General features: G+C 52.0%; 2 protein-coding genes across 5 annotated transcripts in view; both read right to left on the reverse strand.

The window, feature by feature from the left end:
• EIF2B5 (eukaryotic translation initiation factor 2B subunit epsilon) overlaps positions 1–22,929 on the reverse strand; it is a 566,918-nt gene that overhangs the window by 527,498 nt on the left and 16,491 nt on the right. The window lies entirely within an intron of this gene.
• DVL3 (dishevelled segment polarity protein 3) lies at positions 284–17,920 on the reverse strand. 4 transcript variants are annotated; one of them, XM_025375148.1, is made up of 16 exons: positions 17,457–17,920; positions 10,060–10,129; positions 9,399–9,520; positions 9,186–9,295; positions 8,859–8,994; positions 8,588–8,681; positions 8,303–8,372; positions 7,526–7,665; positions 7,269–7,345; positions 7,119–7,186; positions 6,817–6,966; positions 6,082–6,213; positions 5,728–5,895; positions 3,616–3,831; positions 3,108–3,518; positions 284–2,272 (listed from the first exon to the last, which is right to left on the reverse strand). In XM_025375148.1, exons 1-16 carry the CDS (start codon positions 17,615–17,617, stop codon positions 2,241–2,243), a joined length of 2,157 nt encoding a protein of 718 aa, XP_025230933.1. In that variant the 5' UTR covers positions 17,618–17,920; the 3' UTR covers positions 284–2,240. The 4 variants fall into 4 exon arrangements, with proteins under 4 accessions (XP_025230933.1, XP_025230936.1, XP_025230935.1 ...); XM_025375151.1 differs by lacking the exon at positions 284–2,272 and having other exon boundaries at positions 2,891–3,518; positions 6,889–6,966; positions 8,859–8,991; XM_025375150.1 differs by lacking the exon at positions 284–2,272 and having other exon boundaries at positions 2,891–3,518; positions 8,859–8,991.

The following is a 22,929-nucleotide window of genomic DNA, read 5'->3' on the forward strand; positions in this document are numbered from 1 at the left end:
CAGTCCTTCCCAGCCTCTGGCCAGAAGCCACGATATGGCAGGATGAAGATCTGACCCCTCTCAAATCATAGTCAAGGTCTGAAGTCATTAAGTGACTGAATACAGGCACTTCTAATTTTTGAACCAGCACTCAAGGCTTCACTCCTACCTTTGCAAAAGCTTTATCTTCCAAAAATACCCTAAACTGCTACCAATTTAGAGTCAATAATAATAATGATAAAATAATAATAATAGCAGCTACCATTTATTGAGCACCTACTCTACTGTGTGCCAGGCACTGTGCTAGGCACTTTTCGTACAATATCTAATTTAAATCCTCACAACAACCCTGTGAGGTAGGTATTATTATCATCATTTTACATACGAGGGAACTGAGGCTCAGAGAGGTTAAATAACTCTCCTATCACACAACCAAAAATAGTAGAGCTGGAATTCAAACCCAAAACCACCTGACTCCAAATCCCATGCTCCAATGAATTAAAGTAAAGAGAGAGGGGAGAGGGAGGGCCACATTCAAGACAGATTGTTGGAGTGAAATGAACATGATATGCTGATGAGTAAGATATGGGAAGAAGGAATGTAAGCTCATAAATGTTTCTAGCTGGTGAGCCTATGTAGATTGTGATGAAGGTAACCAGGATAGGAATTCAGGAGGAACATACTTGGTTCGGCAGATGAGTTGAGTCTACATGGAACTGTCCATAGAGATGTCCAGTAGGTAATACCAATACAGATCTAAAGTCTGGGGGAAGTTGGGGTTGGAGCTATGTATTTGGGAATCACCAGCATATCAGCAGCAATTGAGGACATCAGGATGAATGACTCCATTTTGGGAGTAAACAGAAAGGAAAGAGAAGTGAATCAAAGACGGAACGATGGAAGCACTGATACTGACAGGCATGAGCAATCGTGGAGAAATTCTCAAGAGAGATGGACAAGACAGAGTCAGAGAGAGAAGTACATGAAACTTCTAGTGGTGGCTAGAAGCCACGGACTAGGTTGGGAACAATTCTAGAGCTCCCAGAAGGCAGGCAAGACTGAGTCACACTTCCAACAAAGCTCCCTGTGCACCAAAATCCCAGGAAGTATTGTTTTTGTTTGCTTTTGATACAGAATCTCACTCTGTCACCCAGGCTGGAGTGTGATCTCAATTCACTGCAACCTCCACTTGCTTCCTGGATTCAAGCGATTCTTGTGCCTCAGCCTCCTGAGTAGCTGAGATTACAGGCAGGTGCCAAAACACCCATCTAATTTTTGTATTTTTAGTCGAGATGGGGTTTCGCTATGTTGGCCAGGCTGGTCTCAAACTCCTGACCTCAAGTGATCCACCTGCCTCAGCTTCCCAAAGTGCTGGGATTACAGACGTGAGCCACCGCAACCGTCCAAGGAAGTACTGTTAATTGAAATAAATGCCAAAATGTCCCTACCTTGGTTTATCCCAAAACCTGGAGCTAAGGACTTCATCTCACTTTTGACACCCCAGCCCCCAAAATATGGAAGCCCAGGACAGCCAGGAGAATTTATAGCAGAGGCTTAAAGAGAAAGTCATGATTTGTTTAAAGTGGAGAATAAGGTGAAAAATAAAACCTGGTACTCTGTCTGGAAGTCCTGGTAGTCTCCTTGCCCAACCTCAACTGGCTTGTGGGCTCCTGTGTCCTTGCTCTGGGGTGTCATGGTGAATGTGAAAACGGAAGAGGTTGTGTGTGGGGGTGGGAATGGTCTGTCAGTCGCAGGGCGAGTCCTCTGCTGAGCCCAGCCTGAGACCCAGCTTACAGGCTTTATCCAGGTGAGAAAATGCCGGGGACATGTGTGCGAGGTTTGAGGGCTAACAGGATGGGGAGAAGGGTGTCAGGGGACCAGCCCCACAACCTAGGAGAGGATTGAGAGGGTCCAGCCCTTCCTGCAGGGACCAGCCCTGAGGCTTTAGTGAACTTGCATAGGCACCTGTGCTTGCGTCTCTGTGCATGTATGCATACATGAGAAAGATAAAGAGCTAAAAAGGCACCCCCCCAACTCGCACCCCACCCCCTCGCAGGCTGCCACATGTGGTACAGTCTGATTCTCTCTGGAAAGGAGGAGAGTCTCTCATGCACGGGTGAAGCTGGGCCCTCCCCAGAAGCCTAGTGACCCATTATGTTAACGTGTGGGTGTGGGGGTTGGACATCCTTGGGAAGCCCTGAGGGGCTGCTGAAGCAGGGTTCCTGGTCTCCTCGGAGGTTGGGCCTCCCCTCGCTGGGGGCTCACAGAAAGTCAAACAGCCCGAAATTCTTGGCTGCTCCAGGCCCAGGGAAAATTGGGGGAGGAAAAAAGAAAGAAAAGAAATGTTTCAGGCCTGGAGGTGAGAAGAGCCTGATGGTTAGTAGGGTTAGGGGTCCGAAGGAACCAGCACGCAGGGCAGGCATGGGGCAGGGGTAGAGCAGAGATGCTCCCTGGAAGGCACTAGCCCCTCAGGCAACTGAGGGAGCCTTCTGGGCCTCTGATCCTGGGCACAGGCAGGGATGGCATGGATGGCTACTGGAGGCAACTACAGCTTTAGGTTGCAGGGCTGAGGCAGCAGGCAGGGGGACAGTTAGTAGGGGCAGATGAAGCAAATACATTTTGGTGTCAGTAATGTGGGGTAAAGTCAAGAGGTTTGCACACGTGCCTGATAGGGTGGGGTTAATAGAGGGATTATGTAGCTGAATGAATGGTGAAAGGGAGCTAAAGGGGAAAGGAGAGAATGAGGGAGTGAGCATGCCACCAAGGACATTGCTGGGGTCAACTCCCAAAAGGGGGTTTGCAGAGGGGAGTAAGGGGCAGCACCAAGTCTGGTCCCAGGGACAAAAAGGGTCCTGAGAAGTCCTATGCAGCGGTTAGTGGGCAGAGGAAAGGAAGTGGGGCCAGAGGCAGGTTAGGGGGCTGCAGAGCCAATCGGTAGGTGCACCCCACCCTCGCAGCACCCTGCGAGCAGTTAGCGCACCTGGATTTAGTTCCGTTTATTTCCCTTTCAGGTACCAGACAAAGTAAAAAAGACGGACGGATGGAGAGAGGAACGCAGCCGGCTGGGGTGGGAGCGGAATGGAGGTGAGGGAGGGGCCCTGCTCACATCACATCCACAAAGAACTCACTGGGGTTTCCCATGGCCATGCGGAAGGACTGTCTGCTGGCGGTCAGTTCCGGGGGCACTGAGGCCAGGTCGCGGCCCGGAGGGGCTCCTGGGGGCCCCATGGCCGCGGGCGGCGGGGGCATCATCAGCATAGGGGGGCCGTAGAGAGGGGGCACTCCGGGAGGACCGTAGCTCGGGTGTGTGTGGTGGCTGCGAAGGCTGCTGGCCAGTGAATGGTGGCTGCGGTGGCTGTGCTCGCTGGCCGCCGGGCCTGAGCGCTCGCTGGGCGCCCGCTCCCGCGGCCCCCTCAGGCTGCTGCGTGTCGTGTGGTCCGATTCGCTGCCGCTGCCCCCCGACTTGGAGTCCCCGGCCTTCGGGTCCTTCTCCTTCCTCCGATCGCTGCCGCTACGGTTGGAGCCACTGCTCCGACTGCCTGTAGGAGGCAAACAGGGCCAGCGCGGGGCAAGCTGAGTGGGCGGGGGAAGCCTGAGGCCCACCTATAGCCTTCCTCCGCGGCCCCTCTACCTTACCTTCGCTGTGCTGACTGCTGGCGCTGCCCCCGCCGTAGCTGTAGCCCAGCTCCGGGAAGCCTGGGTGCGGGTTGTAGGGGTGCGGGGGTGGCGGGTACTGGTACGGGAAAGCCATAGGCCAAGGGGCGGCCCCCGGGTGCGGCAAAGGGGCCAGTGTGTCCTGGTCAGAGGCGCCACTGGAGCCATCGTGATCGTGGAGAGACAGGTTGGCCATGTCTGTGGAGGGAAGGGCCGGATGGAGCTAGGTCTTTCCGGAGAGAGGTCCCTAGCCTAGGTCAGGTGGGCTCTGGATGACAGAGACCGTGGTAGTTTCTGGCTAGAATGAGAGGAGGCACAGACCAGACAGCTGCCCCTTCTGCAGACCCGCTTTGCCACCACCAGAGCCAGCTCCAGGGAGACCCGCCTCAGGAAGGCCTCGAGTCGTCATTCTTAGCCAAAGCTGCACCTCCCAATCCCTTTAAGGCCCTTGCCAAGCTTTTGCACTTTCTCTGCTGGCCTCAGTGAGCTAGAAGCGGCAAAACTCTTTGAGACAGAGTCTCATTCTATAGCCAAGGCTGGAGTGCAGTGGTGCAGTTTCAGCTCACTGCAACCTCCTCCCGCCTGGTTCAAGTGATTCTCCTGCCTCAGCCTCCTGACAGGGTCACACCACCACGCCTGGCTAATTTTTTTATTATTATTTTTAGTAGAGACAGGGTTTCACCATGTTGGCCAGGCTGGTCTCCAACTCCTAACCTCAGGTGATCTCCCACCTCGGCCTCCCAAAGGGCTGGGATTACAGGCGTGAGCCCGGCCTGCAAAACTCTTATGTGGCCATTTTCTCTTCTGTTCACTCAGCCGGTGCAAGGTTGGAGAATTTGGAAGGCTGAAATACCAGACAGTTACCAGGTATGTCGCACCTGAAGTTCATGAAGCACAATAGTGAACACTACCTTCAGCTCAGCCTAAACTAATCAGAACAGAAGCTAAGAGTAGCTTAGTTTCTCCTTGCCTTCTCAGATGAGGTCATTCTTTAGGAGCAAGGAGCAGTTTGGGAAATTTAGGTAAAGTTTTACCCACCTAGAACTAAATACCCACTAAAAGCCTAGAATGAGTGCAGGGCCTGCCAGAGATTCCCTATATAGAAGGTACTTGGCCCTGATTACACTTTCCTGGTGCTGCTGGAGTAGGTTGGAAGGGGCCAGAAGCAAAGAACAACTTAGGTGCCTCCCCCAGTGCTCTCCACCCCGTTCCCGGCCAGGCCTGGCTCTTCATAGCTCTGTCTCACTCCAACAACTCATCTCACGGACCCTGGCGCCCCCAGGGAAATTATACATTCCTTAAGGGCAAGGCTGCTCCCACCATTGTTGGAACTACCTTGAAGAGAGTATAGGGGCCACCAGAACTGAATACCTGCCTGGGACACCCTCTGCTCACACACTATCGGTACCAGGTCCCAGAGCCTCAAGAGAGCTACGACTGCCCTTGAGGCCACCCGCCCTATTAAGATGAGACATTCCTCCAGCCCTAAGGAGAGCCAGCCCAACCTTCCAGGAGAGAAGTCAGGACACAGGGCTCTGAGGCTGCCTGTGGAGCCTGCAGCCAAGCCATCAACCTGTCAAGAGGCCAGCAGCCAGCATGGGGAGTGGTGGTGGAGGAAAGCAGTGGTCTGTGTCAGCTGTTGCCCAGAGCTGGTGGCGACGTGAGCCTCCAGGCTGTTGTTTAGAGGGAATGACTGTGTGCTCCTTGGGGCTACCTAGGCCTCCAGTTCTTCCCTTTAAGCCTGCAACACCCCTAGCAGAGACCAGTGAGAAGGAAAAGGCCTGTTCTGGCAGTATCCTGCTGAGCTGGGCCTCTGGGAGGTTGTGAGGATTGAGTAAGATGATGCTTTAGGAACAGTCAGCATGGTACCAGGCAGAGCAGGCACTTAGAAAATGCCAGGCCCAAGAGGGAGATGTGGGCCAGGTGAAGAGGCTAGATTGGACTCTTCTTCCACCACAGAACTCTCAGGCCTTGAGTTGGGCCCCTGGCTCTGCTGTCCCCCAATTTGGGTTCCCCAGAGTCTGCTGCCACCTCCCTGGCTACCTCCCCACTCACAGCCAGGAGACAGGGCAAGAAGATGAGGGAGGCACATACTGCCGCAGAGGTCGCCGAAGATGTAGTAGCACTGCTCGGAGAAGGTGATCTTGTTGACGGTATGGCGGATGAAGCCAGCTTTCAGCAGGTTGCTAGCATACTTGCGGGCCTCCCTCCGGTCCGTGAAGCCTTCCACATTGTGGTACAGCCAGTCCACTACATCTGAGCCTGGGGGCAAGGCTGCCAGTTGATGGGGAGGCCCATCTGACTTGGACTCATCTGGCCTCACAGAAGCTATGAGGCTGGGGCTGGCTCCAGCTCAAAGGAAGGGTCCAGGGGAAGTCCTGGGCCCTCCGGCCTGCCCTGCCCCATCACTCCCCACCCACCCTGCATCCCACCATGGGGCTCTCTCACCGATGAAAGCATTAGGGATGGTAATCTTGAGCCACATGCGGTCACGGACCTCCAACCCTGATTCAGGGGAGGCCATGGCTTTTACGATGGCAGCCATGTCACTGTGGATGGACAAGTGGAAGTCGTCTAGGCCTGGGGGTGGGAGGCAGAATGGTGAGGCAGAAAGGGGCTTTGGAGTTTGGTAAACAAGAGTTTGCATTCTAGCTCTACCACCTAGTAATTATGGGACCAATGCTGGGAAAATTACTGATTTCTTGAACTCTCAGTTTCCCCTTCTATAAAAAATGGGGATTTTCATATCTACTTTACAAGGCTATTTGAAGAAAGGATTAAATAATATAAATGCAGGTGCTTGGCACAGTGTGCGATATACATGTGATGATAATCGAAATGGCTGCCGTTTACTGAATGCTTACTTTACACCACACATCGCAGTGGTGCTTCACTTAGATCCTCTCATTAAACCCACGGGAACCTGGTAGTTTATTTCGTGAGTCCTATTTTATAAGAGGAAACTGAGGCGCCCTGGGTGCTCATACAGGTTCAGAAGCAAACACTGTTTAGTGAGGGTTGGAGTGCCCGCTGTGGGGGAGTTGCAGTGTGGGGTTGCTAGAATGAGCCGAGCCCCATCTCCGGCCCTCTCTGATGCTCAAGCAAGAGTCTCCACATGGACCCTCATCAGTCCTCCCACCTGGCCCTGTCTGCTGGGCCCAGGACACAGGGTTGGACACTCACGCTCTGTGTCAGGGATGGAACTGGTGATGGAGGAGCTGGTGGAGGTGATGGTGCTCAGGGAGGGGCTCATGCCGTATGCAGGGAAGGTGCCGGTCATGGCTGCAGTGTGGGAGACCCAGGCCGCAGGGTCAATGGGCCGGATGGGCTCACCTGCAGGGAGGATGAGGAGTCATGGGCTACCCACCCTGCCCACTGCTGGGCCCAACAGGATAGATGTGGGGGCTCTGGGTGAGAGAAGAAAGGAGAGACAGTGCTCATGTATGTAAGCACCAGCTTTAGGACTGAGTCTCCCATCCACTTACTCCTGGGCAATGTGAAGCAACCACGTGGACTTGGGTCCCAGCACTTGGCTACAGTCAGGGTGATGGGCCTGAAAACAAGGGTGTCCTGTGAAGGCAGGATGTGTACAGGCCAGACCAAGCCCCTTGCCCAGTGCCCCATTCCATCCATACCCCGGTTTGTGCACAATCTCCCGCAGTACCCGGACTGCATCGTCATTACTCATGTTCTCAAAGTTGATCTCGTTTACCTGGGAAAGGACCAGGAGTGGGATAAATAGCTGTGTTGGGGAGGATGAAAGGGGAACTCAAGTTGGTAGGTCAGGGAGTCTTCCCTCAACCAAGAAAGGGCCTCTGAATGAGCAGGGTGCAGATGGTAGGACACCTCCCGGCTCTCTATCCACACCACCGCCTAGGATGGGCACTGATACCTGTAACAGCATATCTCCTGGCTCGATGCGTCCATCAGCAGCCACGGCCCCACCCTTCATGATAGAGCCAATGTAGATGCCGCCGTCACCACGCTCGTTGCTTTGGCCCACAATGGAGATGCCCAAGAAGTTATATTTTTCTATAGAGAGCAATTTAAGACCTTAAGGGGGAGCAAGGTTCCTACCCGCATTCCCAGCCCATTAGAAAATGGAAAGGGACAGGAACTGAACTGACATTTACTGATCCTGAATCAGGCACTGCACTCAGCATGCTCAACATGCTTCCATGGAATCCTTGCTGGCTGTAAGGTAGGGACTCAGTCCCATTTTACACAGCAGGCAACTGAGGTTTAGTGAACCTAGAAGATGACTTTCCTAAGCCAGTAACTGGCAGAGCCAGGAATCAAACTCAGATTTAAATCCCAAAGTTGGGCTCCTTTTACTATATCCAGCTGCCTCGTAAAGAGAGTACCTAGGGCAGAAATCAGAGAGAAAGGATGCAATGGCTAAGAGATGTGAAGGAGTGGGCACTCAGAAATTACTTCCTCCAGGAATCCTTCCCTGATGCCATTTTCTGCTTCCACAACTCTCTGTGCTTATCTCTGTCATAGCCCTGATGGTGAGACACTAAAATGATCAGTTTATGTATCAGCTGATATTTATGAAAGAGAGCTCCCTGAGGGCAGGGAACATATTCTGTGCCTCTCTGAGCTCCTCAAGTCTGCCCAGTGTCTGGCACATAGCAGGTGCTTTAGAGTGCTGTTTCCTCAGACTCACCCATGTTGAGAGTAACCGTGATGATGTTGAGTGACATAGTGGAGTCCGTGATGCTGCTGAAGGACGAGGACTGAAATAGACAGAGGCCCTGAGCAGTAGGCAGGGGTGGCAGGAATTCACTCCCACCTGGCTCCTCCTCAAGGTGAGTCCTCGGTGTTGCCCCCTGCCCCAAGGTTCTAAACACTGCACTAAGGGGATGGGATCTAAGGAAGAACAAGCCTTGGCCCTGCCTAGGAAGGGCTTACAATCTACCTCCACCCATCCCTAGCCTCCCAGACCCCATACCCGCTCAATCCGAGAAACCTTCTGCTTCCGCCGCCGCCGCTTGTGTCTTCTCATCAGGCGTGAGGCGCTGCTCTGTTCTGTGGAGCTGCTGAACCTGTGGGGCCCACAGTCGTTCCCCACCAGGCTGGCCCAGCCCTGCCCCCATGAGAGGCACTGCAGGGCCTGGGTCCCCAACACAAAGCCCATAAGCCTCCCAGGGCCCTGCCTCCTCAGGGTTTAGGGCTCCTCCAGGGTCACCTGCCCCACAATCCCCATGAAACTCAAGCCCCACCTGCTGGTGGAATCATCCTCATCTGAGTCAAAGAAGCTGGTGGTCTCCAGCTCGCTGCTCATAAGGGTGGATGAGCTATCATAACCCCCTGGTTCTCGCCGCCGCTCCCCCTTTGCAGTTCCATTTAGCCGAGCTGCTGCAGGGGATGGAAGCAGTTGGGTTTACACAGTGCCCAGTGCAGGAGTGGAGGGAGAGAGGTAAGCCAGGGGCTGCACCGGGGCCAGGCACATCCTGAGCTCAGGAAGTAGGGCAAGGAGGTGGGTAGCTGGGTGGAAACTGTGGGGAGGGTGTGAGGTACAGACGGTGTCCATGTTCAGGAAGATATACCATGCTCTGGGCCATCCCTCCGGCGTGGCCGCTCTCGCTGGGCAGACACCAAGGAGTCTGTCTCTGTGTCATTGTCCAGGTTCTCCTGGCTGCCCCCACCAGCATGAGGGCTGCAGGGAAGAGACTTGATGGGGGAGGGGCCAGGCTGGGGGCTCCCTCCCCCAGCCCTGGGCTGAGCTGATGCTGCCCTCCCCACCCTCAGGTCACACTCACTGGAAGGACGGGGGTCGGGAGTCCCCGATGCCTCCCGTGCGCTCCATAGGTGGTGGCAGCTCCGATGGGTTGTCAGCACAGAAGGGGGCTGGGTCCGGGTGTGAGCCCTCAGCTGACACCAGCTGAAGGGGAGAAACTGAGTGAGTAGTATGTTAGAGGAGCACCAAGGAGAAGGGGATTGTTGGCTTCCGGCAAGGCATGAAGGCGTAAGAGGAAGGAAGCAGGAAATATTGAGGGAGAAAAGACAGGGCTGTGCAAGGATGGCTGAGATGAACAGTGGCCCCTCTGCCACTTCCTGCTATTGATGGGGTGGCTGGAAGGCATGGGGTGGTGAAGTGGAGTGGGGACAAAGAACAAGGCTCAGTGGTCTAAGGCAGAGATGAGCAGGTGGCAGAAGGAAACCTGAGGCAAGTGTCTGAAAGGCATAAGAAACGTTGCTATCTCCACTGTGTGTTTCTATCTCTCCCTCTTCCCCCTTCCCACCAATTTCTCACTTTTCATCAAGGTTACAGAATCTGAGGTGAGAAGCAGTTCATTTAGAAAACTAAAGAAAGATTCAGATACTGAAGCTTAAAACCACCAGCTACAATCTCAGTGATGCCTTTCCCTCGTCCAGCCCAGCACAGGGATGCAGGTGGATGGAAGGCTGAGGGCTCCTTACCCAGGACACCACCCGGCCATTGAAGCATGGTAGCTTGGCATTGTCATCCGAGATCTCCTCCTTCACCACTCTGCAGAGAAAAGGGGATGGTCACAGAGAACCTTCTAGGATAGAAATGGAGGATCCTCAAATCCCAACTCTCAGGTGCTCCTCTATCCTAAACTGGGAATCAAACCACCAGCACAAGACTGTTCAAATGAAAGCAAAGGTTGGCGAGACCCAGGAACAGCTCTTTAGCACCACCAGGAAGATACCAGCCCTGCCTAGGCCAGATGCCTTCCTGGGGCATCCTCTCAGTCATCAGGTGATTGCAAATTACAACTGACACATCACTGTCCCCCATGCCACGCCCTAAAATCTCCAGAGTGCTCTACCCATCCCCAACATGACTCTCCTGGGCTAGACTTTCTCTTTTCCTCTGACCCCAATTGGAAAAAAAGCATACAATTATAACTGTCCTTCCTTTCTTAAGTGGGAATCCTAACATTGTTGTGGGAGGTGTGGACAAAGAATTTAAGAAAATTAGAAAAGAGAAGGGGAAGCCGGGCACGGTGGCTCAAGCCTGTAATCCCAGCACTTTGGGAGGCTGAGACGGGCAGATCACGAGGTCAGGAGATCGAGACCATCCTGGCTAACATGGTGAAACCTCGTCTCTACTAAAAAATACAAAAAACTAGCCGGGTGAGGTGGCAGGCTACTCGGGAGGCTGAGTCCCAGCTACTTGGGAGGCTGAGGCAGGAGAATGGTGTAAACCCGGGAGGCGGAGCTTGCAGTGAGCCTAGATCCTGCCACTGCACTCCAGCCTGGGCGACAGAGTGAGGCTCCATCTCAAAAAAAAAAAAAAAAAGAAAAGAAAAGAAAAGGGGAGGCCGGGCGTGATAGCTCATGCCGGTAATACTAGCACTTTGAGAGACCGAGGCAGGCGGATCACCCTTAAGTGGAGTTTGAGACCAGCCTGGCCAACTTGGCAAAACCCCATCTCTACTAAAAATAGAAAAATTAGCTGGGCTGGTGGTGTGCACCTGTAATCCCAGCTACTCGGGAGGTAAGGCAGGTGAATCGCTTGAACCTGGCAGGTGGAGGTTGCAGTGAGCTGAGATTGCACCACTGTGTTCCAGCCTGGGCAACAGAGTGAGACTCTGTCTCAAAACAAGAAAAAAAAAAAAGAAAAAGAAAAGAGAAAGGAAGAAGGCATTTACTGAACATTTTCCACATGCCATTATGATAATTAACAGTAACAATTGCTCTTTCTTACGCTGGTAATCTCAGCACTTTGGGAGGCTGAGGCAGGAGGATCGCTTGAGGCCAGGAGTTTTGAGACCTGCCTGGTCAACATAGCGAGGCACCGTCTCTACAAAACAAAACAAATACAAAAATTAGCCAAGCATGGTGGTGTGTGCCTGTGGTCCCAGCTACTTGGAAGGGTGACGTGGGATGATCGCTTCAGCCTAGGAGTTCGAGGCTGCAGTGAGCTATGATTGTGCCACTGCACTCCAGCCTGGGCGACAGAGCAAGACCCTGTCTCAAAAAAAAAAAAAAAATTTGCTGTCATTTATTGAGCATAAATGAGTATTATGGGCCAAGCACTATGCTAAACACTTTACTTACATAATTTCATTTACTACAACAACGCTATAACGCAGGTACACTGGGGAAACTAGGTTCAATAGGTTCAGTAATTCTCCTAAACTCATGCTGGAATTTGAATCCTGGTCAGCCTGACTCTAACGTCTGCATTCTTACCTATTACACCACCTTATCTTCCTATAGTTAGAACCTATAATCTTCACATCAGCCTCAGTGGGCAGACAATATGATCTTCATTTCATGAATAAGGAAACTGAGATACATTCAGTAACTTGTCCAAGGTCACAGGACTAGTAGATGTCAGAGCTGGAATTTCACCCCAGGCTTGTCTGACTCCAAAATCCATACTCTTTCCATTGTATTTCACATTCTTTCCTATATAATAACAGAGGTAATGTGGGTCTATGGGGCGAGTGGGTGCTGGAGGACAATGATGTGAGGCATGAAGGGTGTGGAATGTGGTCATGGGGCATGTAGTGTGGCCTGGGGAATGTGGTGAGGCAAGAAGTCAGGCAGTAACTACAGTTGGGGCTGGGAAGGGGAGTGGGAAAGTTTGAGGACCCTCAGACTGTCAAATATGCCAGGAGTACAGAGATGGGAAGACATGACCAGGGGTCAGATGACACATGCCGGGAGCTCTAAGCAGAGAGGGAAGACAGCAAGGAGGAGGTTGGGAAGTTCAGTCCCTACTTGTTCTTTGTTTTTTGTTTGTTTGTTTGTTTGAGACGGAGTCTCACTCTGTCACCCAGACTGGGGTCCAGTGGTACAATCTCAGCCCATTGCAACCTCCACTTCCCGGGTTCAAGTGATTCTCCTGCCTCAGCCTCCTGAGTAGCTGGGATTACAGGCACTCGCCACCACACCTGACTAATTTTTGCATTTTTAGTAGAGACAGGGTTTCATCATGTTGGCCAGGGTGGTCTTGAACTCCTGACCTCAGGTGATCCACTCATCTCGGCCGTCCCAAGTGCTGGGATTACAGGCATGAGCCACCGCGCCCAGCCCCCGTTGTTCTTAGAGCAGTTTCTGCCCAGAGCCGGGAATGTGCTTGGCTCCTTGTGATGCTCACATTTTTGGACTCACAGCCAAGTTCACAGGCCAAGCCTGCCCTCCCAACTCCCATCCAGCTCTAGCTCCTCCATCATTCCCAACACCACAGTGACCCTCGGAAAGCAGCCCAAATCATCCTACTCAGGCCCACCATGGCAGAAAGTGTAGAAAGCATAGGCTAGAAAGAAGGGACAGAGAAGTAGCTCAGACCCACCAGTCAGGCTGGCCACAGGATACTACAAGTTGGCAGCCCCACAGGGCTCAAAGGAAAAGGGAATATGTGGACCACATGGCACAGCCTGCTTTGGAAAGGGTCTGCTTGTGGGTGGGAAAATTGCTGCTGAGTCCCTACCTCCCGGGTCCCCTGGCAGGCCCCACCACACAGCTCCACACTACATATTTCCTCTCTTTCTGGGGGTCATCGACAGGCCACCAAGGCTCTGCTGACTCAAAACAATCAGCTGATCTTTGGCAGCTTTGGGGAACCTCAGACAGGCCTCACTCTCCCACCATGGAGCTGAATGGCTGGGGGTTACATAGCACTTACTCACACACACACACTTACACCCCAAATGGAGTCAAATAAATAAGGGCTCAAATTCCAATTCTACCACTTATTGGCCCTCTTACAGAAGTTTCTTAATTTCTCCAAGCCTTTGTCTCGTCCTGGCAAATGGGATCCTTAAATGCCTGGTATGATTCAGGCATACAATAAAAGTTAATTATATTGTCAATCTTTAGCAGGATCCACACACTATTTCTAATTACGTATACATTTTTAAGGGCAGAGCAAATAAATCTGTTTATCATTCATTGTTCATCCAAGTAAAATGCTTTGGCTGGCTGGGCACAGTGTCTCAGCCCTGTAATCCCAGCACTTTGGGAGGCCAAGGTGAGCAGATCACGAGTCAGGAGATCGAGACCATCCTCGCTAACATGGTGAAACCCCGTCTGTACTAAAAACACACACAAAAAATTAGCCGGGCGCGGTGGCAGGCGCCTATAGTCCCAGCTACTCAGGAGGCTGAGGCAGGAGAATGGCGTGAACCCGGGAGGCGGAGCTTGCAGTGAGCCGAGATCGCGCCACTGCACTCCAGCCTGGGCGACAGAGCAAGACTCTCTCTCAAAAAAAAAAAAAAAATAAAATAAAATAAGATAAAATAAAATAAAATAAAATGCTTTGGCTGAGGGCCCAGTGGGTTTTAGGTCCTGAGCTTGCTACTGTAGGGATCTCATGAAACATCAGACCCAGAGCCTGCCTTGTTCTCGGAGAGACTTGGTCCAGTGGACAGTTCATGGAAATATACTGCAATCCAGGAAGTGGTTGGAGCCATAGGAGCAGCACATGTGTTCACTGGATAGACATCTGCTCAGTGCCACACAGGTGTCAGGATATAAAGATAAAATAAGCCAGGCTCGGTGGCCCATGCCTGTAATCCCAGCACTTTGGGAGGCCAAGGTGGGCGGATCACTTGAGGTCAAGAGTTCATGACCAGCCTGGCTAACGTAGCAAAACCCCATCTCTACTTAAAATACAAAAATTAGCCGGGTGTCATGGCACACACTAGTAGTCCCAGCTATTTGTGAGGCTGAAGCAGGAGAATCGTTTGAACCCGGGAGGCAGAGGTTGCAGTGAGCCAAGGTCACACCACTGTACCGCAGCCTGCGTGACAAAGCCAGGCTCCATCTCAACAACAACAACAACAACAACAAAAAGGGATAAAATAAGAGATAAGAGTGCCATGACAGTTCTCATGGAAAAGCTCAACCCAGAGGGCAGGAGAATTTGAATCTGGAGGAGACAGGGGAAGAAGAGTGCTATAAGTGGAAGGCCCAGAGGGAGGACAGTGTATGACATGCAGCAGGGAACCACACAGTTAATGACCTGGTCGCCATGCTGCCCCATCTCACAGCTCAAGGCCAGACTAGCAGTAGGTACTTTACTTCCATGAACCATCCACCATGCCCTCAATGCTGAAAATGTTTATCTTTCCTCCATTTCTCAAATAACTTAAGATGACAGGCTGTGTGCAGTGGCTCACACCTGTAATCCCAGCACTTTGGGAGGCTGAGGTGGGTGGATTGCTTGAGGTCAGGAGTTCGAGACCAGCCTGGCCAACACGGCAAAACCCCATCTTTACTAAAAATACAAAAATTAGCTGGGCATGGTGGCACATGCCTGTAATCCCAGCTACTTGGGAGGCTGAGGCAGAAGAATCATTTGAACCTGGGAGGCAAAGGTTTCAGTGAGCCGAGATCGCACCACTGCACTCCAGCCTGGGTGACAAGAGAGAAAATCCTAAAAAAAAAAAAAAAAAAAGAAAGAAAAGAAAAAAAATTTAAAAAGATGGCTGGGCCTACCCTGAGCTTGACAAATGCTTTTGGAGACCAGATGGGACTTGAGGGGTCCTCAGGCCTCACAACCAGAACCTCCAAGGCTGAGCCAGGAGTGAAGAAACTGAAGAGATAGCAGCCTTCCTCCTCTGACCCATCTTCCCTTCTGTCAGTTAGGGTCACTGGCCTCCGCCAGTGATACTATTATGCTATCTATTTCATAAGGCTGTTTTGAAGATTAAATGAGTGAAGATTTGAAAAGCATTTGGATTAGTCCCTGGCACACTAAGCATAAAAGGCGTGTGTTAAATAAATGAAATATATATATATGCTCTTCAGCTATTAGTCCTCTGTGACAAGACAGCCCTCTCAGGTCCCCTGCTCATTTATCCTTCTGGGGATACAAACAAAATGTATGTCCTCCACTTCATTTTTAATACTGTTTTCAACCCTGCTAAAATGGTCCAACTCTGATTTTGGTTCAAGTACCACTGATGTTTGCAAGATGGCTTCAGGTGGCACACAGATTACCGTTGCTTAGTTCAATCGTTAAATATTTATGTTAAATATATTTTAGAAAGAAATAGAAAAGTCAGATGTATGGTTTCATATTATTGCTTGGTTCAAGCTAAGAAAAAGAATGAGTGGACTGACAATGGATTTAAAGAAAAATATTAAGTAAACAGTGACTGGATGTAATGGGGGCCCTCTTATAACTGCAGTTAGGCCTGGCTCAACAGCAGCCTTGGGATTGGGAGAGCAGCCCAGAGTTGTCCAGGCTTAGGAGGCAGGGGCCAGGCCCAGTGGGTCTAGAGATAAGTTGGGGGTGGAGAGACAGCCTATCCTAGTCCCTCAAGGCATCTGGATCTGAGGTGGCCCCAGGGCACTGGACTCTGGTTGATCTTCCCCTTTTCCTTGTGTGGGGGCAGTAGCTTGATCCCTTCTAACCCTATTCTTCTCTTGCCAGGCCAAAGCATCCACCCGCTCACACAGACCCCTTCCAGATCCATCCCTCCTCAGAATCTTCCAATCAGAGGTGTCTGTCTCTGGGCTGAAGGCAGACAATCATTATCACAGCAGAAGCACCCCACCCCAGGGCAGGAACAACAACAGAAACAAGAATAGTTAGAATCTACATAGCACTGCCCACTGTACAAAGCACTCTCACACACATGATTTCACGGGCTCATCCAACCCTGAGTTTCAGGTGACAGCAAAACATGCCAGGCATTAGACAGAAGGTGCTTGCTTCCTAGTGCTAGGTGGGCCAGAGGCTTGGGAGAGAAGCCCGACAACTGAACACTGGGGAGGAGAAAGACTCCTCTTGGCTGTAGGGCCTCAGCTCCAAAAAGCAGTGCAGGCCTCAGGCTAGGGCTGGAGAGGCAGCCTTCAGGCCTGGAGGGGCCTTCCCCACCGCCTCCAGGCCCAGCGCCCAGTTAATGAGACGGCAGGCAAGTGTGGGGCGCCTCCCCCTCCCCCAGTCTCCTGGGAGTTGGGGGGGTTCGAGGGGATCAGCCAGGCCCCCCCTTCCCAGGCCAGCTGCTTCAGAACCTTCCGGCTCCAACATTCCATCCCCTCTTAAAGGGGAAGTGCTTCCAAACTCTGCCTGTCCGGATCTCTGCAGCTGGGTGGAAGGGAAGACCCCACCAGCGAGGGGAAGATGGAGAACACCAAGAAACTCTTTCTGGCCCTCCCACCCAGGCCCCAGGCCCTTCCCAACGTCTCCCCACTGGCCACCATCTGGAGGAAAAAGACCCAAATTGGAGGAAAGATCAGCACCTGGGTCAGTGAGGACGCCTACTGAGGGGTCAGGCTCTCTGTTCCGGTGACAACACCCCCAACGGCCCACAAAGGAGAGGGGAGGCAGCTAGATAAACATCAGATCTGCAGACCCCGCTCACCGCCAGGCGCCCGAGCACCCCCGACACCCCTCCCCCAGCTCAAAGTCCCAGCAGAGCCCTCAGATGCAGCATACTCCAAATATGGCTGGGAGCTGTGCTGCTGAAAAGATGAAGGGGGCGAAGAACGAGGGTCACACAACGCAAGTCTGTGCGGAAAAAGGTGGCTCTGGCTCCTCGGCAGGAGGAGGATGGGGGACTCGGGCTCTGAAACTAGGTGGAGGGGGTGTGTGTCTGTCTCTGTGGGCCACTGGTCTCTGACGAGGTAAGGCGACCGCACCGGCAGGAACTCTGCTCGTGGGGAGTTGGACGTCCCCTTAAACAAGGGAGGCCAAGATCCCCCCTTCAGAGGTGAACGGGAGTTGCCAGAGGGGCTGGAACCAAAGGGGCCCAAATGGGCCGAGTCGCCCCTAGAAGTCAGAGCGGGGCTAGGAGCTGGTGTGGCGAGGGAAGTCGAAACGGACCGCGTCGTCCCTTAGATGCCGGAGCGGCCGGGGCCCCCGGAGGCGGGGCGGGGGCCATCCTCACCCGAAATCGTCGTCCATAGACTTGAAGAAGAACTTATAGCTGGGTCGCTGCAAAACGCCCTTAAAGTCAGCCAACGTGACGCGCTCGGCGGGCAGGGGTAGCTTCACAAGGTACGGCGTCTCCTGCCCGTCCAAGTGGTAGATGATCTTGGTCTCGCCCATGGCTCCGGCCTCGGGCCCGACGGCCCGCGCGCGGCCTGCTCGGGCGGCCGGGCCGAGCCTCCCAGACGGCGGCGGCGCGCGGCGCGGCCCAGCGGCTCAACCCAGCTCGGCGGCTGCCCGCGGCGTCAGCTCCCTTGTTCTCCGGCCGCTCCCGGGTCCCAGCGCCGCCCGCCGCCGCCGCGGCCGCCGCTTCCGCTCCTCACTCTCCTGACTGGACTGGAGACCGCGACTCTTCCGGTGGCCGCGGCCCTCCCGGCCTAGGGCTGCGTCCCGCGCTCCCCTCCTCCGGCCCGGCGCGGCCCCGCCCCGGCGCGCCCCACCCCCGGCCGCCGCGGAGAGCGGAGAGACGCCGGCCTCGCGGCAGATGGCTGAGCTTCCACCCGGCCCCACTGACGTCCCGCCCACTGGCTGGGCCGCGGCGCTCCGGTCCCGGGTCCCTAGAAACGGAAGGGGAGATTCACGGGGATGGCAGCGTTCCAGGACCCCTGAAGGCCCTGACTCCGGACCCAAGTGGGATCGGTGACTGCTCTGCAGTCCGGGAGGAGTGGAAGGCAGGGATTGCTTTGGTCCCCAGAAATGGCCTAGGGAAAGAGGGTGGGTCTGACTCTGGATCCCTGGAGGAGAGTGACCTTAACATGGCCAGTCAGGGTTTCTTGAGAAGCACAACTGCTGTCAATGAGTCTACTACACTGATCTCGAGAGCAGGACAGCATCCAGTTCTGATTCCTCCCTATAATCTTAGCGTCCAGTTGCAAGGTAGTGGTTTAGTCAGTGGATTGAATGAAGACTAAGTGGGCCCCGGGCGCGGTGGCTCATGCTGGTAATCCCAGCACTTCGGAGGCCAAAGCGGGCGGATCGCCTGAGATCGAGAGTTAGGACCAGCCTGACCTACATGGAGAAACCCCGTCTCTACTAAAAATACAAAAAAATTAGCCGGGCGTGGTGGCGCATGCCTGTAATCCCAGCTACTCGGGAGGCTGAGGCAGGAGAATCGCTTGAACTCGGGCGGCGGAGGTTGCGGAGGTTGCAGTGAGCCAAGATCGTGCCATTGCACTCCAGCCTGGGCAACAAGGGTGAAACTCCATCCCCCACCCCCACCCCCACCCGACACAAAAAATAATAAGTGGATGCATGCACGCCTAAAACAGTAAGTCTCAAACCAGAACTAGGTATAGCCGGTTCCTCACAGATCTCCTCACCCCGTAACTTTTAATTAATTTAATAAATACTGAGGGCCTACTATGTGTAAGGCATATTGCATGAGATATAGCGGTAGCAAGACAGACAAGGCTGCTCTCAGGACCTTCTGTCTGCTGGAGGGACACACATAGGCTTGTAAATACATAGCTTCAGAATGACAACTGCTATGAAGAAGGTAAAACAAAGTGATGTGATAGTGACAGGGGAAGCCGGGCGCAATGGCTCATGCCTGTAATTCCAGCACTTTGGGAGGCTGAGGCAGGTGGATCGCCTCGGGTTAGGAGTTCAAGACCAGCCTGGCCAACATGGTGAAACCCCATCTCTATTAAAAATACAAAAATTAGGCCAGGCACAGTGGCTCATGCCTGTAATCCCAGCACTTTGAGAGGCTGAGGTGGGCAGATCATGGGGTCAAGAGATTGAGACCATCCTGGCCAACATGGTGAAGCCCCTTCTCTACTAAAAATACAAAAATTAGCTGGGCATGGTGGTGCGTGCCAGCTACTTGGGAGGCTAAGGCAGGAGAATTGCTTGAATCCGGGAGGTGGAGTTTGCAGTGAGCCGAGATCCCACCACTGCACTCCAGCCTGGTCAACAGAGTGAGGCTCTGCCTCAAACAAAAACAAAAACAAAACAACCAAACCAAAACAAAAAAGATAGTGACAAGGGAAAGAGGTTTCCGGGTGGTTAGAGAAGTCCTCTTACAGAAGAGAAGACCTAGAAATAGTGAGGATGAAGCGGCTATGAGAAGATCTGGGGTGACAGCATTCTAGGCAGAGAGCACAGCCAATATACAGGCTCAAGGCAGGAATAAACATGTTACATTTGAGGAATGAGAAGGCCATGGTGACTAAAGGAACAGTTCTAGATGAGGCTGGAAACAGACTGACCAGATCACATAGGGCCTTGTATGCCACGGTCTTAAGTATAGGCTCCTTCTTCTCCATTTTGTACGCTGTTGCCAAATAAGCACTAGAATGACAACCTCTTTCAGATACCTCTTCTGCTCGGAAACCTTCCCACATTCCCCAAAGCCCCCAAATATCCCTATTCAAGGCCCCCCATAATCTAACCTCTACCTACTTTTACAGGCTTTTGTCTTATATCCTGGCCACATTTCTGACTTCAGGGAAATGAACCCACTTGCTAGCCCCTGTACACACCTTATATATATTGTCACTTCATACCCTTTCCTTCACCTTCTTTAAATTTTTTATCAAAGTAATATGTTTGCATAAACAGCTTTTTTTTTTTTTTCTTCGAGACGGAGTCTCACTTTGTCGCCCAGGCTGGAGTGCAGTGGTGTGATCTTGGCTCACTGTGAGCTCCGCCTCCCAGGTTCACACCATTCTCCTGCCTCAGCCTCCCGAGTAGCTGGGACTACAGGCGCCCGCCACCACGCCTGGCTAATTTTTTATATTTGTAGTAGAGACGGGGTTTCACCATGTTAGCCAGGATGGTCTCGATCTCCCGATCTCGTGATCCACCCCCCTCGGCCTCCCAGAGTGCTGGGATTACAGGCATGAACCACTGCGCCCAGCCCTTAAAAAGCTTTTTAACAAAACAGCAATCCTCCTCATTGGTATAGTGGTGAGAAAAAAAAAAACAAAAAACAACAGCAGTTCTTTGTCCTATTTCCCTACCACTCTCAGTACTTTAGCTCATAATACTTGTTCTTGATTTATGCATTTTAGACATTGCTTATTGATTTCCAAATTTGATTGATGATTATCTCTCTTCCACCTTACCTTTCCCTCTTAAAATAGTGAAAGCACACTTTTTGGCTAAGTCAATATAGTACTTAGTATTGACCTTATTTTGCCTATGAGCAAATGTTCACTGCTAAGTCATGTGGGGTTTTTAAATTGTGTTTTGTTTTGTTTTTGTTTTATTGATGGAGTCTCACTTGGTCGCCAGGCTAGAGTGTAGTGACACGGTCTCGGCTCACTGCAACCTCCACCTCCCGGGCTCAAGCGATTCTTCTGCCTCAGTCTCGGAGTAGCTGGGATTACAGGCACATGCCACCACATCTGCCCAAATAATTTTTGTATTTTTAGTAGAGATGGGGTTTTACCATGTTGGCCAGGATGGTCTCAATCTCTTGACCTCGTGATCCACCCGCCTCTGCCTCCCAAAGTGCTGGGATTACTGGTGTGAGCCACCGTGCCCAGCCTCATGTGTGTTTTATAATTGTTTCCTTTACAACTTTTTTGTTTCCTCTGACTTTAATCATTGCCTTGTTTTTTCATTTGTTTTAATATATTATACCTATCATTAATTTTTCCCATGTAATCTAATAGTTTCTCAATACACACTTTGTTCACTCAATCAAAGCTATTAGATAATCCATCAGTTCCATTTTTCCCTGAAGCCTTCCATTCTTTTTTTCTTTTTTTTTTTTTTATTGTTATTATACTTTAAGTTCTAGGGTACATGTGCATAACGTGCAGGTTTGTTACATATGTATACTTGTGCCATGTTGCTGTGCTGCACCCATCAACTCGTCAGCACCCATCAACTCGTCATTTACATCAGGTATAACTTCCAATGCAATCCCTCCCCCCTCCCCCCTCCCCATGATAGGCCCCGGTGTGTGATGTTCCCCTTCCTGAGTCCAAGTGATCTCATTGTTCAGTTCCCACCTATGAGTGAGAACATGCGGTGTTTGGTTTTTTCTTTTTTTTAAGATGGAGTCTCACTCTGTCGCCCAGGCTGGAGTGCAATGACAAGATCCTGGCTCATTGCAACCTCCGCCTCCCGGGTTCAAGTGATTTTCCTGCCTCAGCCTCCCAAGTAGCTGGGATTACAGGCGCCCGCCACCATGCCCGGCTAATTTTGTATTTTTAGTAGAGACAGGATTTCACCATGTTAGCCAGGCTGATCTGGAACTTCTGACCTCAGGTGATCCACCCGCCTTGGCCTCTCAAAGTGCTTGGTAGAACCTTCCATTATTTTGCTCTGGTCAGCACCGCTGGCTATCTCAGCCTGTGCACAACTATCATCCTGGGACTTCTCTGCATCTGTATCCTCAGAATTCCCTTTACCTGTCTCTGTGTTGGACCCGTTTCCTGGATACTTTCCTCCTTTGTTTTATTTATTTGTTTATTGAGATGGGGCCTTGCTCTGTTTCTCAGGTTGGAGTATAGTGGGGTAATCATGGCTCACTGCAGCCTCGAACTCCTTGGCTGAAGCGATCCTATCGAAGTGCTGGGATTGTAGGTGTGAACCACTGTACCCAGCCAACAATCAATTCTTGAATTAAGAACAGGCCCATGCCTGTAATCCCAACACTTTGGGAGGCTGAGGTGGGACGATTGCTTGAGCCCAGGTGTTTGAGACCGGTCTGGGCAACATAGCAAGACCTTGTTTCTACTGGGGGGAGGAAAAAAAAAGGCTAGGCGTGTAGCTCATGCCTGTAATCCCAGTACTTTGGGAAGCCGAGCTGGGCGGATCACTTGAGGTCAGGAGTTCGAGACCAGTCTGGCCAACGTGGTGAAACCCCGTCTCTACTAAAAATACAGAAATTAGCCAGGTGTGGGGGCATATATGTGCCTGTAATCCCAGCTACTTGGGAGGCTGAGGCAGGAGAATCACTTGAACCCTGGAGGCAGAGGTTGCAGTGAGCCAGGACTTTACCACTGCACTCCAGCCTGGGCAACAGAGGAAAACTCAATAAATTAAAAAAAAAAAAAACAAAAAAAACAAAACCCGGAAAAATGGTAATTAAAATGTTCTTGTTTTTGAGACAGAGTCTCACTTTGTCACTCAGGCTGGAGTGCAGTGGTATGGTCTCAGCTCATTGCAATCTCCACTTCCCAGGTTCAAGTGATTCTCGTGCCTCAGCCTCCTGAATAGCTGGGATTATAGGTGCATACCACCACACGTGGCTAATTTTTTTTTTTTTTTTTTTTTTGAGAAGGAGTCTCACTCTGTCACCCAGGCTGGAGTGCAGTGGAGCTATCTTGGCTCACTGCAACCTCTGCCTCCTGGGCTCAGGCGATTCTCCTGCCTCACCCTTCTGAGTAGCTGGGATTACAGGCATGCACCACCATGCCTAGCTAACATTTTGTATTTTTAGTAGAGACAGGGTTCTACCATGTTGACCAGGATGG

This window comes from Theropithecus gelada, chromosome 2 (assembly GCF_003255815.1).
Source record: "Theropithecus gelada isolate Dixy chromosome 2, Tgel_1.0, whole genome shotgun sequence".
Classification (NCBI taxonomy): domain Eukaryota; kingdom Metazoa; phylum Chordata; class Mammalia; order Primates; family Cercopithecidae; genus Theropithecus; species Theropithecus gelada.